This window comes from Leuresthes tenuis, unplaced genomic scaffold, assembly GCF_036924035.1.
Source record: "Leuresthes tenuis unplaced genomic scaffold, fLeuTen1.0.hap1 SCAF_4, whole genome shotgun sequence".
Classification (NCBI taxonomy): Eukaryota; Metazoa; Chordata; class Actinopteri; order Atheriniformes; family Atherinopsidae; genus Leuresthes; species Leuresthes tenuis.
In genome coordinates, this window is record NW_027325358.1 from 17,861,472 (window position 1) to 17,882,376 (window position 20,905).

The 20,905-nt window shown below is 38.4% G+C and overlaps 1 protein-coding gene across 1 annotated transcript; it reads right to left on the reverse strand.

Moving 5' to 3' along the window:
* Window positions 1-3,252: 3,252 nt before the first annotated feature.
* On the reverse strand, window positions 3,253-14,587 carry ednraa (endothelin receptor type Aa). The gene is made up of 8 exons (XM_072384896.1): window positions 14,309-14,587; window positions 12,828-13,358; window positions 10,201-10,328; window positions 8,338-8,536; window positions 6,163-6,315; window positions 5,890-6,023; window positions 4,007-4,115; window positions 3,253-3,601 (listed from the first exon to the last, which is right to left on the reverse strand). The coding sequence occupies exons 2-8, from the start codon at window positions 13,311-13,313 to the stop codon at window positions 3,464-3,466; spliced, it is 1,347 nt and encodes a 448-aa protein (XP_072240997.1). The 5' UTR covers window positions 13,314-13,358; window positions 14,309-14,587; the 3' UTR covers window positions 3,253-3,463.
* Between the last annotated feature and the right edge of the window lie 6,318 nt (window positions 14,588-20,905).

Sequence of the window (20,905 nt, forward strand, 5' to 3'; positions counted from 1 at the left end):
TTGCAATTTGGCATTAAGAAACAAACTTTTAACTGATCAATGTTGCTCTGACAGAGTTTGGCACAAAGTGGTGAACCGTGACCTGTCCCTGCTCAGGAAGACTAAGCCTTAGTTGAATTTTCCTTTTATAGCCAATCCTGACTCCCTCACCTGTCAACAACTAATCTTCTGACTGTAGAATCTTTCTTACCACATAGAAATTTGTTGTTGCTGAAATCAAATTCTAGATTTCTTTATACCTTCTAAATAAAGTGATGCTAAACATTGAATACGCTTACAATCGATTCTTTGTAGTCGTGTCTGTTAAATAAAGGTTCAAACGAATTGCAAATTACATTTTTTTTTTGCATTGTTGACAATTTCTCAACTTTCTTTCGGAAACGGAGTTCATGGAAATTTGTAAACATGATGACAATTGGGTCATAATAATTTCTCTCATAAACCAGTCATTCAGTATTTTTGCCCAAACTTACTGTATCAACAACCAAATGTGAATAAACTCTACATGGAGAAGCGCAGTGGAACTTGGAGATCCTCTGTTATTTGTTTTTGGGCTTAATTCAATTCACTGCTGGCAGGAAACAAGGTTCCCACCAAATTCCAGAAATAAAACCGTTCTGTTTCCTTCTTCTCACTTGTTTTTCTCACACTTTTGATTTCTCCCTCTCACCTCTCTAAAACATTGTTCCAAAGCTTTGTCGTAATGATATTTGTCTCTAATTTATTCTTTTGCCTCGTTAAACCTGGACTGATATTATTCCAGCAACCAAAGATTTGGGCAGTTCAGAGTTTGTTCAGGGGTAGTGGAACCTGAATGTGATATGTTTTAATATGAGGCATATGAAACAATTTCATAAAGTTTATGACCTGGCTGAGATTTATCTCCAAGCTGCTGAAACAAATAACAGAATGATTTCTGATAAAGCCACAGCTGCCATAATAGTCTGTTGGTTTTGCATGCTTATCAGCTTTGTGTATGGATTACATGTCTCTGGTAACTGTCTCTTTTCGACAATGCTAGAGAGTGCAGTCCTGGGGTAATGACATATAGGCACAGCTATCGAGATGCTGTATTATGTCATAATCCTTGTGAATATGCAAATAGCTCTTATTGAATGTATTTTTACAAAAAAAGCAAAGAAAAACAAAACAATTTTTGGGTTAAAAACATTCAGCTTTTGGCAACTTTTTATTATACATTACTATAACTAAACTAAATGCATAATCCAGTCCTACCAATGGTCAGACATTGCTTTTCTCCAACCCTTTTTCTGGAGCACAGATGAGAACTGAATTGTGCGTATCAAATTCCCACCATCCAAGCCCGTTCACATCCTCTCTGCTGACATTAGCAACCCTTAGGGCTCAGTTGCCAAGCAGGTCACAGTGTGCTTCAAATCACTCCCAGACGCCTCTTTCTCACAAGCATGGATAAGAAACCGAAAGGGGCCCCTTGAATTTCTCGGCCAAATCAGTATGACAGCAAAATAAACTTTCTCTCTTCTTACAGTAAAGATGGAAAGTGATTTATTGGTTTAAGCAGCAGCATTTACATAAGGTTAACATGTAAGTCGGTGACGACAAATCATTGATCACAGATGATGCTGAATCGTTACGATGAATAGTGGTAAAATAAAACTCAACTGAGAGGACATTTTTCTTTTTGTATACATATGTGCAAAACACTCCAAGTAGAGGAGAGGAAGTAATAGCTTGCACGCATGCAAGCACACATTAAAACTCACACAGGTTTACATTTATTCACATATCAAATACAGGATATCATGAGGAGGTTTACTTTGAGCTGAATACTATTTCCTCTTAGAAACAACAGACTGACATTTTGGGAAATGCCCATATTCACTTTCGTGCTGAGAATTACATTTGTCCCAGTCTCATGTCTATTTGTTAAATATATAGCTAAAGACAAAAGCTGATCAGATTATTTTATCTACAGACAGAAAAGAGATCAGAATTCAACCCCATTGTGTTAAATAATTGCTCCTTCTATTAGCTATTAGCTAAATTCTTACATGATTCGTTTACTTTTTTGTTAGCTATTAGCCTCGTCCAATGTGTTATTATACATCCAACCTACACTTTGAGACAATATGGTTTCACCAATTAACACCAAAATGCTAAAATATTACCCTACTTCAATCACTTGAAGCAGCATCTCAGAATCTCATCCTCACACTAAATTGTTTTGAAAGAGTAATTGGAATTGGTGAATTAGGAAGCGGATCTTTTCACGTTTGGTCAATGCGAGGCCACCTGTATGTTGAACTGAGCGAGCAGCTGACCGAAGTGTAAAATGCAGCACATAAGAGCAGTATATTCTCACTCAACTTTGAAAAATCACATTTCCCAAAATGTTTCACTTTTCCTTACATTAGAGGAGGGTCATCATCTCTGACAACATACCTGTCGATGTCATTACAAAGGTAATATGGTCTGAGTAAAATATTTTAGATTATTACTACATTATAACACTTTATAAAAGTGAACACTGTACAGGTATTTGTTTAATGGGTTATAAATGTGTAAATAATTGTTGATTTGGATGTTAAAATTCACAGTGTTGTGAAAAAAATGTTGTTGGTCAGTCTTTCATATTTCATATCAGTGATATGCTTCGCTTGTGCTATGAAACTCCAGAGATGGGACTTATCAATGTATACTAAAAGCCAGCAGATCTATACTAGATTTTGTGCCAGATTAGTTGGCATATCCTGACAAATCACATAATTATTCTGCATTTTTGGAGGACTGTAAATGTAGATGTTTGTGTGAATCACGTCTTTACTGTTTCTGTCTGTGTTCAGAAGAGTCATTTGGTTCAGATATTTGTCTTTTCTGGATCAATCAGAAACAGCAAAAAGCATCAAACAATCATGTAAAACCATAGTCTGATTATACCACAATGTAGCTCAATGAAATGAGTAAAACACACTGCAGAGCCTCGCACATGAGAAATAATAGTCGCTCATATCAATGAAGTGGCTTTTTGTTTTCTTATCGTCAGCAAATACTCACAACTTCTCATCCCTTCTGACAGAACAGTCAGTCACTTCCTTCTTGTTGCATCCTTCCCGGTGGTGCTGCCCTTTACAGGAATAGCATGCTTGGCTCCTGATTGAGAGCAATTTATAGAGTTCAGCTGCATCCCTTGAAAAAGTCCTCCTACTCATCCTGCCCCCCCTTCCCATCTCCATTCAAGCTGTGGGTGTGGGAACCAATAGAGTTTTTCTGAGGACGTTTAGCTGTCTGAAAGGCTCAGGAAACTCTCTCAATTGTTTGTTCCTTTTATTCCAGTTCCTAATATGTCTCTTCCACACTCATGTGTTGCATTAGTGGTCCAAGCATAGCTTTTTATGTATACATCTTAAGATGAGTGTTGTGTGCATTTTAAACTCTTAATTGGACATTTAAAAGCTTAAGAAAAAGCTCGTCGGGTGAGCATTCAGTTGCTGTCTTTCCGGATGCTGCGGTCAGTGAGGAGGTTGTTGGGCTCTGGGCTTTTACACTGGATACTGGTACCATTCATGGGTCCAATGCTGCCCAGTTGGTTGTCAGAGTAGCACCAGCAGCACAAGCACGACTTGGAGAACATGTGAAGAGAGGAAAGTGAACATTTTAACATGGCTTTGTTTACCACAAGGCTTTTCCAAATGTGGAGCTTGTCTCTCATTTTTTTTCCCACAAAACCCAACATGCAAACTTGGGACATGGTTTATCTCCAGCCTCATTCCCTTGACAGACATTTGCGATGTATGACCTCAGCCAGTAATGTGACTACATATATCATCAGGCTGTTGCTCATGGAATGTCATCAACATCACAGCCACTGACTCATGGACAAAAGGTTTGAGTTCACTACTTGCTTTTCAGGCCAAACTAACTAAGAGAGTATTGTGTGTTTTGTGTGTATGTTTGTGTGTGTGTAATATGATAAAAGTGATTGTTTGTGTGTGCTACATCTATCTGTGAAAGACAGTTACTATACCTTGAAGCAGTTTTTGAACTTCTTGCTGACAAAGTATAGTATAATTGGATTTATGCACGAGTTGATTGTAGCGAGGTTGATGCTGAAGTAATCCAGAACTAACAGGAAACTGGAAATAGAGAAAAGTTGAGAAGTTACCTGAATAGTTGAAGATAAAAACAACATCATGAAAGTGCAGAAACAAGTCTTGTGTGTTTGCATATAGCTTTTCAATAAGTTCCTTCACTTTCTTCATACCCTTAAACACAGCTCATAATAGCATTCTGTAAAGTACCACCCCTATATACTGCTGAGGGGAAATTCGACTCATGAGAGTTTCCACATCAGAGCAGACGTCATTCTCAAGTCATACATTTAAGAGGCCATAAAGTCTTCATAAGGAGGAAGGGAGGGGGGATAATAGAAGGAGTAACGGGCCTTTGTGTGATGTGAGTTTAAGATCAACATACGCTCTATTAATGACACGATACTAATAACACCTCACTAAAATACTGACCTTACTAATATACTGTCCTAAACTGCTTCCTGCTTGAGATTAGGTGATAAAAACACTTGGGTATGGTTAGAAAACAACCATGGTTAGGTCTAAACTAAATTCTTTTTACAAAGTGATTATCAACATCAGGGATGCCATGATGGTTGCCTTGGTTAAATGTGAACATGGTGATTTTACGACAAAACGTTGGCTTTAGAAAACCAGGTTAAGGTTAGAAATCAATCATGTTTAGGGGTTAAAAAAACATTAATTTTACTATGCGAATATAGCGTCAAGGACAGCATTATTATTCTTCCCATGCAGCTGCCCCTATGACCGCTGGAGGTTACATGTTCTTTGAGGCATGTTTTGAGGAGGACAGTTTCAGTTCCAAAAAAAGCTTCAAAGACATCAAATGATTTTTATGGTTTGTAAGTCAGTGTGTTACATAGATTTTTCCTCCAGCAAAGCGAGGTGGATGAGATTGTTTCGGTTTGTCTGTTTTTTTCTGTTTGTCAGCATGATTACTCAAAAACAACCTAGCCAAGTTTGATGAAACATAGTGGAGAAAAGAGCCCTTTAGATATAGGCCCTAACAGGTTATGACCTCTCTGTGAGCTGAAAGGTCTGGAAAGTTACCAAGCTTAACATTCATACTGCTAGGAGTTATTCCATCTCTAGAAGATGCTGGCCATGTTCCCGTTGTCGTTTTTATCTTGCATTCTGACAATATGAAAATTTAAAAGAAACTTCCACCATTTAAAAAAAACTAATTTCTTGAGTTTTTTTTTTCTCCCCCATTCCAAAAGAAGTAGACACTCATTAGGGAGGATGGAAACAACATTGGGAATTGCATTTGACCTGGCATTGAATAGAACAATGGGACTCAACAGTTGCTACTGGTTCAAGTCGAGAAACAATGAATTTGTGTTGCTGACAAGTCTTGTAATCATATCATTATCATATCGTGATGTTCCCGAAGATTATAGTAATTCCTAAAGAGAAGCTCTCCAATATCCCTTTGTGGTTGTCATCCACAGTTGTCGTGTTTCATTCCTCAAGGTTTGTTTAGGACAAATACTTCTTCTCGCCTGCTAAATGGCTGTTTTGGCACTCCTCAAACAAAGCACGAACGTCTGCCTACTCACCACCATTTCCCACATGCCAGCTGACCCTAACCCTTAAAAAAAGTGGTGGCCTCCAAGAGACAAAAGCTGAAACTGACCTTTGCAGAGAGATAGTAGCAAGAAGGGATACTTCAGAGCACAGTCTTAAAGTCTTTTTTTTTTTTTATCATTATAACTTTTAAACCTATTGTAGAAGACACCAAAAGGGAATTTGCAAATGAACAAAGTATGGCCTCTTTAAGGAATTTGAGTGTAACAGTTTTGTTCCAATAGAAACTCACTTGAACAGCTCACAGCGCGTGTTATCATTTTGCTGGTAAACCGTCCTCTTAAGAATCCTGCTAAGGTGCAGTGGGAACCAGCAGAGGGCAAAGATTAACACAAGGCAGAAAACCGCTTTGGCCACTTCCCTCCTCTGCAGAGAAAAACAGCAGATGATATTCCACCATTAAAGGGCAGATGTGAAGAGTGTGTTAAACGTTAAAGCAATGCATGAATCAGAAATATTTAGGTATGTTAATGTTTAAGATCATTACTGTGAAGCATTTTCCAACCTGTTTAAGGTGCTCACTGAGCGCTATCCGAAGACTGCCGTTCCTGTGGTTGAGCATCTCGCAGGTCATTAGAGTGTAGAAGATAGCTGAGCAAGTCAAAGGTACACAGAAGTAGAAGCCAAACAGCCACCAGTCCTTTGCGTCTCTGTAGAACTAGAGGAAGACAAGCAAACTGATGTAGGTGATTATATTCAAGTTACGATTATTTCATGATTTACTGTGTGACCTGAGAGTTAGAATCTGAGGACTTAAAGCTTTTTTTAAGCCACCTTAAACAGTACTTAGGGCACTGCTCAAGGCTTCCCTCAAATACTCATTTGTGAACCTAAATTATATAATTTTGTAGAACTTTTTTCATCCAAACCTACTGTGTGGTTCTTATTTCCCCAGAGCTATCTTAGGATGGAAAATCTTATCTTAAATGATTCAACTTGACATGGTGTAATGGTAGATTCCATGCTTTGTAATCTAAATGACTAGAATCCCAAAACACCACCTGACTCCCTATGTGCTGCATTGTCAACGTCTTTATGAATACTGCTATGTACCTGGGGTAGCAAGTCTGAGTCACTCTAGCTGTAAACAGACTGTGTGTAGTAAGGGCCTGCGGTTTGAAAATAGCATGTTAAGTGTGCTCCTTTAAAGAAACCATTTTTCAAAACCATAAGAATGTGACCAAACCTTATTACACAATTTCCGAGAAATAATTTCTTTTTTTTTTTTAAATTTGCAGACCCCTTCTTGAGTCTAGCATGCTGAGTACTGACAAGAACTAAAACCCAGAAGAATTTCATTTTTATTATCTAATAATGTTAAGAAGCACATGCTTCTAAGAGCTCTGCCCTGTCCTGATATCTCACAGATTACTCCAGGTTGTCTTACATATGGAATAACACATGTGGCTCAGCTTGAGACCCTAGGCCTCAGTAATTGCACTTGGCCTGCAATCAATTATGTGCTGGGAGGATTTGAAAAGTCCACAATCACTGAGATAGAGAGAGAAAGTTGACAGGGTTTATTTTCTGAAAGTGATCCTTTACTCAAAATATCAACCGCTTTTGGGAATTTGGTAGTGAGATTGTCAGGCGTCCCTATTATTGTGGTCTCTTCTAGTTTTCTGATGCTCTAATCACGTATTTTAATTTTCTTTTGTTTTCAGCACAACCGGGAAACGTGGAAGGTGTTTGTTCATGCTGCTGTATGATAGCGCATCAGCATGTCAGATTTACATGAAAAAAACACTCAAACTCCAAACAAATCATACAAGCATTTAAAGTGACTGAGACATTAAGGTCAAGGTGCATGCTGTCTTCAAATAAGTTTTGGACAGGAAAGTGTCCTATCTCATTGATTCAGTACTGTTTTGTTTCCAATTCAAAATTCTTCTGCACAAATGCTCTGTCACCATATACTTTTCACCACATCTTGGCCTTAATGTTATTTTCAAAGTGGAGGACAGACGTCTTAGTGGGGCTTTTAACAGTTGCACAGCTTAAGAACAGCCAAAAATGTGTGCTCTGGTGAATGAATAGCTCTAAAACACCTTTGTGCTGGGCTCTGAGTTTTACTTTGAGTTTACCCTGCCTTTTCCAGAGTCTGTAACTAATAAACTCTCAGGGGGCACAAACCTTTTTCTTTTATTGTTTTTTTCTCAGAATTTATGTGAGGCAGCTATATATGGCTCCCCTGGCTTAGTTTTTATGATGAAATAGCATAATTGTGATCCAACAGGTATTCAGGAACTGAGTAAACAAAAAAGAGCGACAATGAACAATTTTCCAAGCTTTATCTAAGGGAGGCCCACTGCCTAAGCAGTTATTTACAATACATATTGAACTTCATAAACTATATCATAGAACATTATTAGAACTATAGCCATTTAACGTAGCTTTCAATAAGGACTCCTCCAGCATCGTGGTGCTTTTAAACAAAAATAAGCAATTTTAAAGAAAATAAGGAAAATATGGAGAAAATACCCCCAAGGTCCTACTGAGCCTATATGTGATGAAGGAATTACAACATGGTTTTTGACTCATCTAACAACAGCCAGCTGGTAGTTACTTCACTTCTGCATTCTGTAAGTCCTTGTGGGAGTTCCCCAGTTAACTTCAGAGAGCCCCTAGAACACTCTAAAAGTTCTCATCCAAAATCTACATGAAATTGATAAAGAAGTACCTTCATGTAGTCCGTCTTCGGGTTAAGCATGCAAGTGCGTATGGTGTTGTTGTTGTAGCTGAAGCTGATGATGTCGAAACCGACGGCCTCAGGTACTGCCAGGATGAGTGACAGCACCCAGATAGACACAATCTCGATGACTGTGAGGAGAGGGATTCCCACTCCCTGCACTCTGCTCCACGATGCCACAGCTCTATATCTGCGACACAGGAGGATGCAAAGGTGTCGTTCAGAGTGCTACTTTGTGCATGCTCGACATATTTGTTATACGTGATAAACTGATCAAGGTAAAGGAGCATGACCAGAATATATCGGGTTACCGAATAAAGAAATATTATGAGAGCTGATCATAAGAGTCTGTACTATAAAGTATGAAATGTAAGACAATTACTAAAATCTGAAAGAGACACAAATACGTTATATTCAAATGTTAATCACATGACATAATCACATGTCAGCTTTTACAAACAAAAAACAGAACTGCAAATATTCAATTGCTTTCAAACATTTGATAGAAATCAGTGATGTTGTGTGTTTTTTGTCTCTCCTGGCTGACAATGTTAACAGCAGTTTCTTTATGCCTGGCAGTATACCGAACACAACAAACTGCTCAGTCAGCATACTATAAATGTTAAGAAATAATGAGGAGAGATGATCAATTGTTTATTTTCAATATCTAATATTTATATTTTTGTGAAGCCTCCAAACAGACTGGCCCATGTTGGCAGAGGTCTCTGGGTTGGCTTGTGTTTCCCATGCACTGAATACTTGTTTGCTTGTTTGTTTCATTAATGGAAACCACTTGTCGAAATGTTTTAGTAAAATCGTGCATCAAGATTTTATGGCAAAAACAATATATTTTTCATGACACATTTGAATTTCTCTGTTGAACAACACGGTGGCATTTATATTTTACTAAGTGGTAATGTATCCACCTTTTTCACTTCCTACAACATTGAAAAGATACAGAAGGGACTCGACTAGTTTCATAATGCACACAAACAAAGATATGCATTACATTTCCTGGAAACAAATGGAGACCATGTGCCTTTGGATACAACTGTATAACACTGCAATCTGCTCTTTTCTGATAATACAGGTCATTAGAATTGTCTGGCTGGTTGAACCTCGGAGCCTATTTAGGGCAGGTCGAGCCTCTTATCCCTGATGCTGAGTAGTACGTTTAGTGAGATGACACTGAACTCCAGCGCTTCAGGACCATCATTTATTCATTGTGGAATTTCTATTAAGATATTATTAAAAAAAAAAGGAATTTATAGGCCTGCGTTATAGCTACAGTAATGTTAACATCAGAATATAAAGTGTACTGAGCATAATGTTGCATATAAAATGCATGACTTCTATGTCTCAACTATGAGACGTAGTTTTCCGGCGACAGTGCACAAGTGGTAATGGCCTAATGTACTTCCTGGAAGGGATTATCTCAGTTTTATTGTCATTACGGAATCAAGAGACAATGTTTACGTTATTCAAATTAAAATAAAGTTTCTGCATCTCTGAATAACTTCAACTGTGTTAGAAAAATGATTTAAGATAACATAATCAAGTGGATTAATTTGATTTTCTTTTCACTAATTTGGCTGCCAGCATAAATGCACGTCTGTGTTGCTGATGTGACCATGGCCTCGACTAATACCATGTAATTTCATTAGAAAAATTACAACAAATTCTTTTTTATGAGAGGCTTTGTACTCTCTACTAGATGACAAAAAAAGACTTGATTTCAAGTAAATGCTTGCAGAAAGCTTGCTAAAATATTTTTGCAGCACATGCAGCAATATGTGTCCTTGAACTATCAAATGTGCACAATAAACCCTGAATGTGACTGAGTGCAGCGCTGACCTGTCCACACTGAGGGCACACAGGTTGAGGACTGTAATGCCCACAGAGGCTTTCTGCAGGAAGGGCAGCAGCTTGCAAAGACCCAGGCCGAAAGCAGTGTCGTCAAATGGAAAACGTGACGCCAGGAGCTGGAGGAAGGACAAGTGGTTGTCATTTAAACAATATCTCTCAAAGGAGTACAATCACATTTGCAACAACATCCATTGTTCAACACTCAGCACATGCAAATCGACATCATGACCTATCACTGAATCACTGCTTGGCTTTGATCATGTATTATACAACTTTGTTTCAGTTGGGACGCTGTCAAATGCAAATAAACACACAATGCAGTGATTTGAATGAAGGAGACGTATTGTTGTGATTATGAAAGTAAGATATTTTCCTCTTCTTCTTTTAAAAACATGGGCTTATAGCTACTCTGCAGTCTTTTAGGCTAATTCGTTTTATTTTTGTTTCACGATATATGTTTTTTTTACAAAGTGATTGGTCTGGACCGCAGGAAGATCAGTCCAGCACCAGAACCCTCTCACTGCAGAGTCATCATGTTGTAGTATATCAGATCAAGTTGAGTCAAATCTATTCATATGGTCCATTTAAAAGCAACAGATCCTAATCCAAAGTGCATTCCATTTAGGACAATAACTGAATGAAAATCAAACATAAAAAGAACAATACGTGCAAAAAGTGACTTGGCATCATTTTGTTAAAATAAGCAAGGCCCAGACAGTATCTGGATGGTAGAGTATCTGTTTATGTCATTCAGCACTAATAGTGCATTCACAAGTTACCCGTGTCATATCGTAGGAAGAAGAAATCAGGGATATTATGTGCTGCAGGTAATGAATTCCCCATTTCTTTAAAATGTCACATAGATAAACATTGTTCTTAAACTGTTGAAGTATTTGCCCACGCAGTCTTTCAGATAGTGGTAAACCTCTCAACATCTTTACTTGTAAAGGCCTCTCTGGTATGTTATTTCTATACAAAAACATGTTGCTGACATGTTTAAAAAGAACCTAATAATATGTGATGTGCTGAATGTTTTTTACATTTTTTTACATAAAAAAACTTAATAATTTGATAGTTTTAATTATTCCGTGTATTTCATACTGCCCCCCCCCCCTTTTTATATACTGTTCCCTTGACTTCCAAATCATTTCAAATCAATCAACCATATAAGGCTGTTCCTGTAGAAGTGAAAGTATTTTGATCAAATAATGTTTCTTTGTGTGTTTTCGGAGACTTTTGTGGTTAAATTTTGTTACTAAATAGATGCTTTTGGAAGATCTTGTTAAGAGCATCTTACTGCACAGCACATCCGAGACCTATCAGTGTCATATTAACTCCCGCATGATTCCAAAACTGCCAGATCTCCACCGAACAAACTCCCAATAAAGGGACTAAACTACGGCAGTAAGTTGATATGTTGTCACTAGTCTCCAGAAGAAACTTCCACAACCTCATCTGATATTAGCTGATTTGGAATAAATAAATTTACAAGAAAAAGTACATAAACATGGAAAGTTCTTTCACAGCACAAAACAAAGAAGAGTGTTTTCAGAAAACGTCCTTGCCCAGCGGAGGAGAACAGGGGCTTTCATTATTGTGGACGTGTCTCTTTTCTTTGTTTGTGCACGGCCTGCTCCCCCCATACGATTTTTGTTTCCTCTTTGCACATGTGTTGCTCAGACTACAAAGTCGCTGTGCCCTCAGACTCTCAAGTTAATTTCAACCAGGTGGCTTTCTCATTTTTCTCATGCAAAATGACGTCCTTTAATGTGGCTCAAAAGATCAGGTTGACTGATCACTTCATTTTTTCCATCGTTCTTTGTCATTACACAAAGCATGACAGTGTTTACTGGCATAAATCAAATCAAGGCAGGAGCCCTGCAACAATTTTTCATATAAATCACACAAACACTTCATATGTTAAAGTGATCCAGGGTAAACGAAATTGTTGTGAGTCACGTAAAACTGAAACCAGCTGCTGCTTTCCTACTGATTAAGATGTCTTTTAACTGATTATCTTGTCTAGCAAATCTACCCGCGTGTTAGATACCTCTCATAAACACATGGATAAGATGTACCATTACCTACAACTGTGAAACATTCACTCCAACACAGGGAAGTAATCTTATTTACTCTTTATCCTTTTAGTTTTTAATCTAATGTAACTTGGTTTCTTGGTGTTAAGAACTCACAGAGTTCAGTGATTTACTACTTGAGGAGCAATGAGAATTTAAAAAAAAAAGAAAAATACTGGCTCTAGATAAGGTGACTAATGTCTCCGGTCAATACAAGGGCAATGGCATATGTGACTGTAGCTTGACTCTTGTGTTTATTTAAGCCAGCCATATCCCTGGTCTTCTCATCGCTAATCAGATCACATGAGGATGATAACGCTGTCCGACTGATTACACTTTCCCGTCTATTTGCACACTCCCTAGACCCCTTCCCACTTCCCCCCTTTTCCCGTCTGTAATATTCCACCTTATCTGTGCGTGTCACCTCCATTGTTGCTGCATTTCATCATATCAGCTGCAAGACTTGTCACTCAGTGGCTTTTCTGTAAAAATTGGGTTAAAAGTTAATTAAACATGCAGGAGTGGAGTGAAAAACTGTACCTTGTATACATTGATAGGTATATCAATGAAAATGTAGATAAGGTCGCCCAGGGCCAGGCTGGCAATGAGAGCATTGGGCCCGTTCCTCATGCACTTGTGCTGGTATATAATCCTCAGGAGGGTGGCATTGCCGACCAGGCCGACCACAAAGACTGCAATGGAAATTATGGTGTTGATGTACTTAAAATAGCTGCTAATTGAGGGAGATACAAGGCACCTCGGAGGTGGCCTCTTTAGGGTAGTTTCATTTACAGAGCTGGATCCCAAAGGTTGCACTTCTGCTCCTGGGGCCCACGGGGGAAGGCTGGGCCTTATACTTGGACTAACGGTGCTGTAGAAACCTGGAGACTGGAGGGTGGAGTGGATCAGAAAGCCGGGGAGAGACTCCTCAGCTTCAGCTCCATTTATCTGGCACATTCCTTTGGCTACTATACAGGCCATTAGTAGAAACATATGGCCAGCTGGGGAGCCCATTATAGAATGCATTGAGTGATTTGATTTCACTGATTGAAAGACTGTCCCAATATGTCACTGGTGAGAAAAAAAAAGAAACATGAAGGAAAACTGGTTATTCTCCAGATACGCACTTCACCTGCCCTGCCTTCAAGCTCAAGAGACAGTAAAACCTAATCAAAGTGAATATAATACATAATATAATAGCTGAGCACACGAAAGTTTGACAGCATTGCTGTCCTGTTCAGGAGCTATAGGGGAAGTTTAACAATGTCTTTAGTCTTCAAAAAGATTTATCCAAGGAGGCACAGATGGGAGATGCCAGCACCAGTTATTATCAAACCGTGAGGATGAGGCATCAGAGGAGTCTATCGAACACCTTTTTAGTCTTTCCTGGAACAATGAGCAGTGATTTATGTCTTCAAGTCAATAATATTGCAGATTTTCTTCCTGATTTGTTATGTTGTTTTGACAAAGAGGTCCTTGCATAGATTTGGAGAAGATGATTTCCCCATGCCTGCATTCTCCTTCTGTTTCTAATTTCGAAAGGTTTAATCTTGTGGGTTTTTTTAGCCACGAAAAAGTGCTGCAAGGCTTATTTCCAGAAAGCCGGGCAATGTAAGTTTCAAGTTTAAATACAAAACAGATGAAGGTCCAAAATCCAAAGAACAAAACACAGAAGTACACCCTGCATCCTCTTCCTCTTCACAAGAAAAAAAACCCCAAAAACTTTCTGGACAAAATCAAAACAAATAATCCCACAAAACTGCTATTAAAGAACAGATGAAGTTTCAAACTATCAGATTCATAGTGAAGCCCTGTTCATCATGTCACAGCACAGGCAACTCTTGCAGCCCAGAGTTCTTCCTGTTCAAAGTCCCTGCTGTCACCAAGTACACAAAGAACTATTTAGCAGCCAGCCCTTCAAGTAGCATCACAGTTTAGCATCAGCATGACACTGCTGGGATCTGTGACAGCACGCAAACTGATCTATCCATAAATAATAAATTCATTTGGTTTTCACCTACCGCTTCTAAAATGTCTGCCTGGCCCCCTTGGAAATCGTCAGGCAAACTTTCAGCTGAAGCCCCCAGACATCTGTATCACATCACATGAGTAATTAACGCACTATCAAAGCTGCAGCGTATCCCACTTGGTTTGAGCAATGCACCCGTCTGCTCTGAGGTGCCTTCGCATTATGGCTCAGAGTTTCCTGTGGAGAGTTTGCAGTATGTCTGAGTGTGTGTGCTCAACTGTTTATGTGTCTATGAGGTTGTGTGCATGTGGTTGTGTGTGTGCGTGTATCAGAGCACCAGTGAGACACTTTGACTGGGTGGGATAGTAAATCTCCACCTCCCTTTGGTAACAGACTGGGCCCCCTTTGGAAACATCACCCCCCTTTCTCCTTCTTCTCAGAGGCACCGCCTGCTGACAGTCATCTCCAGCAGCAGCACACAAACGCTCTCTCTCTCTCACATGCACACAGGGACAGGGGCATCTGGGAGTCAAGCGCCCCTCCAATCTGCCCCTTTCCTAAAATTCCTCCTACCTTCTCATTCACTCGCATTATTTCTTGTATACGTTACATGCAACTGTTTCCTCACACAAAAGACAGCAGGGATTAGACTCGAAGGAGGAAGATATGAGGAAGTCAATGTCCATTCTTTGGTGTGATGTTTGTTTCATTTGAGAGGAAAAAAATTGTGACAGGAAATGGGAGCCAACCATCATCCAGAATTTACTGAGAAGCACTGTATGGGTGGTCAAATCACACCTTCTTTCCCGTGATAAATCAGATGCAGTGTTATCTTAATGATTTACTATATGGATAAGAAAAATATGAATAAAAACAAACCAAAAAAACCCTGAAAACTGGAGAATCTTTGTTCTGTTTAAGGTAAGTTAGTGTAGTCAATTCCAGATGAGCTTTACCTAAGAAATGTGTAGATTACGAAATATTTAATCATATATTAGTTTTAGCTGGATACAAAAAAACAAACAAATTACATCCCAGAAAGAGAGTGCTTTCTAACATGAAGAGTGCTGGAAATAGATAGATCATTGTCAAGAGTAAAGAGTGCTTGTACATCAGCGTGCATTATGGATTTCAAAATGGATCATTTATCATTATATGAGCTAAGAGCAGGAAGAGGGCTATCAAAGTCACCGCAGTTTGTCTTCTGCTTTGCCAAAAGGCTGAAGCAGCAACTGCTTATGAGGGGAACGATTCAATTAATAACAACCTGGCAGAGTTCTGAGGAAATTTGCTCATTTTCTTTATTTTGTTTACACAAAATGCATCCAGAGGTAGGAGTCACAATCGGGTCTAATAGAAACACATTCAAAAAGGTTTTCTGTGCATTTGCAAGTACTTTCTCAATTGCTGTGTTGAATTGAGTTGAGTAAATAACTTTCTCTTTCATATGCTATTAATGCTTTACTTCTTTTTAATTCTAACATTTACACCCAGAAAAAACACGTCAGTGCTGATGTATGTCTTATACTGGCATTTTATCCTTTTGCATCATAAACGACTTTGCATTTACTTAAAAAAGGTTAACCTCTTTACTGTGGTGTTTCATGTTCATCTAAAAAAAAAAAAAAAAAAAAGTTTTTACAGCAAGAATTACAGACTACTTTGCAATAATATGCTAGTTATTCTTTAAAGCTGTGAATAAACTTGAGCTTGCCTGTTATTCCCGTACATGTATGGGTTCTCTCCAGGTACTCTGGCTTTCTGCCACAGTCCAAAAGCATGCATGTTAGGGTAATTGGTGATCTAAATTGACAGATGTGAGTGTAAATGGTTGTTTGTCTCTATGAGGCCCTGCGATGGACTGTTGATCTGTCCAAGCTGTACCTTGCCTTGTCCCAGTAGCGGCTGGGAAAGGATCCAGGCCCCCCTTGACCCTGTAGGGGATGAAGTGGGTACAGAAGAAGTTTATTATTGAATATCAAATTTCAGTGTTATTACCTCATCTGTACGTACTTTTCCTCTAGTAACATGTGACTTAATTGGGTAATTCCAATATTACAGCCATTTGAAATTAAAGTGATCATGTTTTCTTTAATTGTAGTCATGAATATCTCATAGCTTCTGAATTAGTAATGGTCAGCAGTTGTGAATATTTAATTTATTGGAATGTGATTTGCTAAAGGCATCTGATTTCTTACCCCAAGTTTTTTTTCTCTCCATCTCTCTCTTTTTTTTTTTTAATTCAAAAAGTCCCTTGAATGTTGGCAGCTTCCGTGACATTTTAACTTTTGTGGGGGGAGTAAAGTCTTTGTTAGTTAATCTATTAATATATAAATGATGAAACCTTTACCTGCTCCCAGTTGCTTTGGCTTTCATGTTGTTGTTGTGTTGTTGTTTGGATCGTAATCACGTATTAATGCCATTCTGTCTGAACTCAAAGATGGCAGGCTGCCTGGTAATTCATATGCTTGTTCTCTGATGGCATCTGTCGAAGTGTGCTCTCTGCATATTGGTACATACCCTATGGGATATTTCAATCCAGCCCCAGACTGAGTGGGATGTAAGCAATTTCTTAACTGGGACACTTGCATGAAAACAGAAAGAACAGAGAGTGAGAGATTCAGGAAGGAGAGAAAGAGATGGAGAGGGAAGGAGGGAGCGAGTAAGTTTGAGGCCAATCCTACTGTGACAAGAAACAGTGACAGAGTGAAAAAGGGCTCAGTATACTGTCTGGCTTCATTAATTTGGGACATATGGTTCGCACAAACAAAAAGTTACAGCACAAGAGAAGAAAATATTAGTCTTGCCAGGAGACTTTCTGTAATAGACTGATTAACGAACAGACGTTTGATTCAACCTGAAATAAATCAATATGAAATCAACAGACTATTCAATCTGAAAGAGGAAATGTCAAAGAGGTGATGATTAATGATGATGAAAAGAGAAGTCTGCGTTATTGAGACGGGAGTCTGTTTTAAAGTTCCTGTTAGTGAAAAGTAAACATGTGCAACTTCGCATAACTGCAGAAAAGAGCAAATTCAATGTCATCAGAGCTTTCAGCTGATTCTATTCATAACCGCAGGGTTTCTTCTCAATCATAGGTCGTAAAACATAGGGCACGACACCAATCCAAACTGTATGATGTTAGAACTCTTCCTGTCCTTTCAAGCCTCATTGGAGCTAGAAGCTTGACTTTTCAGTTTGAGCAAAAAGTTTGTAAAAATGTGCAGGTTTTTTTTCTTAGACTTTTTCATGTGTGAAAATGACAGCAGTACATTATAAATTGGAAGTGTCAGAGCACATCCCGCACATGTTCTCTGACTTTCTTTTTTTTTTACCAGATTTCCCAACAGTGACAAGGGTGGTTTTGGAGATGCATGGCGCCAACATGTTTTGCACTTAAGAATATCAAATGTTTCCTCAGCTGCATTCCAACAAGACATCACCTTTCAATTAAAAAATTTAAGCAGTTCCAATGGATGACTCATTCTTGGCGGCATATGTATTCCCATCTGAAATAAGGGAGGAAGTGAGGCTTAGGCATGAGTGAGGGAGTATGACTGCCTGTTTCAAAATCATCTTCTTAAATACAAGGGATGCTTAGGAGATAACAGTCACATGGAGTCTGTTCAAATCAGACTGCCAAGGGTGGAAAGATTTTAAAGCACCGTTAGATGAGTCAACTTAAAAAAGTAAAGGTGCTTTAGAACTGTGACGGTAGCTTTTCAAGAAAAGTCCTTCAGTTTTCCAGTTTTTTCTACAGCTGCTGGTTTCTTCAATTCAGTAATAGAATTTTAGAAGTTTCTTACAAAAAATAGTAAGTGAATAATTTAAAAAAAACAAACAAACAAACAAAGAGATGAATTGGAGCAGTAAGATGGGAATAAGATAGAAAGTTTTCAATAATGGTTTTGTTGGTGAGTGTCGTTGTGCCAAGTTACATCATTCGTACGCAATGTATTATTTGTTTGCTTACAAATACCGTCGGTCACAGTAGTTGTGATGAAATACTGGTTAAATGATGAGTCCCAGCAGAGTTCTCCAAAGATATGTTTATTTAACTTGAAAGTACTTTAGTTCTTTGTTTGAAATTTTACTCTGCAAATTTAAGCTGCTCCTTTCATATGGGATTTTAACAACCTGCAACGTTGTAGGTTCCATTCGAGCAATGTTGCTTTAAACTGTATTTAAGCACTGGGTAGCACTTTAAACTGTATTTTCTAGAGGTTTTAAGTCTCATTGTTAGTTTTTACAGTCCTATTCTTAGGTGAGTGACATGAGGATAACAGTTGTGATTTTTCTTGTTGGTGAGATGTGATGATATGTGTTTGAATTTTGAATCAATAGGTTGGCCACTCACATACATGTATATATAGTAGCACTTTTTTTCAAACAAGGTGTTTCAAAGCACTTTTTTCTTTGCCAGCCTCTCACTCACTCATATCTGGACACCAGTGGCAAAAGCACTGCCATACAAAGTATCCCTAAGCCATCAGGAGTAACTTTGGTTTCAATGTTTTGCACAAGGACACAGAACCCCTGCCCTTGCAATAAAAAGGCCACCACCTGAGCCACAGCCATCCAACATCCAATCCCTTGTCTTGTGAATACCTACAACATTACACTCTGAAAAAAATGTATTATCTGATTTACAGCTACTTAATTTCCAGAGATTGTTTGAGCTGTTCCAGGGGACTTGTTTTTTTCCGCCTAATTGCTGTTGACGTTTAGTCATGTCTAAAATGATGGCAGTGAAGTGGTAAGAATGGGTGGCATGGCCCTTTTGTGCTTCAGTCACATCTTTTACGGCACTTGTGCTCAATCCTTTTCCAGGTGAGCACCATCTGGCTTACTAACCCGATGCAGCCACACTCAGGTCAGCCCAGGACTGAAAAAAATAGATTTGTTAAAGCACAACAGCAACCCAAGCAAGAGAACATAAATGTATGCATTAGATGCTGTAAGACAAAGATGCTCCCTACAAATAATTTGTGAATGTCACAGGGTGAAGCCATGAGAGAAAGTAGAACCTCTTGTTACAGTTACAGGTCCAGGTAAGGGTCAGAAAAATTAATATTTTTTGGTTTGCTCTTTGTTTTTTTTCTTTCTTTTGTGTTCTCCGAGCTTTGAACCAACACCGGAAGCAGGAGGAGGTAAAAAATATTTCTACTAGTAAATTGGCTCATGCAGGGGCTACTGGAATTTGCGCAGTAATTTAGATTGTCTTCCCACAACAACAAAACAAACTAAAAACAGCACTATTGCTTATGACCTATATCAGTGTTTAAAAAAATGCAACCCCTTGCTTCACATTTTTTGGTGAGCATGTCAATAAGCAACCTTGTCTCACAACAAAATGTGAATAAGTCACATGCATTTAATCGACTGAGTTTTGTCAACAGACACAATATTTGCTGTTTTTTGTGTTACAGCACACAAAAATAACTCTATAGAGTGTCAGGGTTGCAGCATTTCATGAAATGGTCACAATGACTGTTCTGCCATAGGACAAAAAGTCCATTAAAAGTGTTTGGAGGATGGCTTTACCAAGTGACTGAGTAAAAATCAAGTTCAAACAACTATCTTTACCTATGATGTAAATTTTGCATTGAGTGTTTCCTTGTGCTTTTTACTCACTGATTTCTCACTACACAATGCAAACAGCTTGGAGTTTGGTATTAAAAGCAAAGCACTGAGATTTAGAAGAACATTATGACTTGCAATAAAACTGATTATGAAAAAAGTAGTTGATTTTTTGGATTACTGGAGTGTATTGCTGAGAAGCTCAAACACATAGTCTTTTGTCATAAGACTTTTAAAATTTTTTTTGATAGGCCTGGACTAGAATGGGTGCTCAAGTGCTGCATTAAGTCTGTGACGCTACCCTTCCTCTTTTCCTACCCTTTGTTACTTGTTTTGTAAAGAGAACGCTTTATGGCGTTTCCTTTGTTTGTTGGTCATGTCCAGTATTTAGTGTTCATTACGTAAGGACAAACCACCTGTGTGGTCACATGTAAAGTTCATAGAGGCGACTTTGGATGAATTAAAGTGATTGTAATTAAAAATTTTGATAAAATTTATGATAAAAGTTCAAATTTACACACATTTTTTACTTCTTGCAGGCTTTACAGTTTTTCCAAACTAAACTTAGCTGACCCTGATATGTAACACAACACAACATTAGCTATAAACCATTATTATTTTTCAAAATCATAACTACATCACACATGCTACATGCTTGTAGGGTAGACATGCTGGACACAGAGCTCCCAGAAGATAGGGCAAGTGATAGGAAGCTTTGGGCAGTTACAGCCTAGACACATTCCTACTTATAATCTGGCTCTTGTCAGACAGACCCTGGAAGCACTGATAAACAGAGAGAGTCTCTGCCCATTGCTCTTTGCTTTCCCTGGTCTGGAGGACTGCATGCTGAAAATGGTTAGGACATACAGTCTAATTCAACTCAATACATACAGTATGTTTTACTATCAAGCTTGTTTGTTATTAAGCCTATTGTGGCATTGTAGGGTTCATAAAAGTCAATAATGTTTTAAATGTGAGTTCATAGTTAGTAGGGATGTTTAATTTTTTCTTTGCCTATATTCTAGTCAAAATACTACAGAGCAGGTCGGAGTAACAACAATGGCCT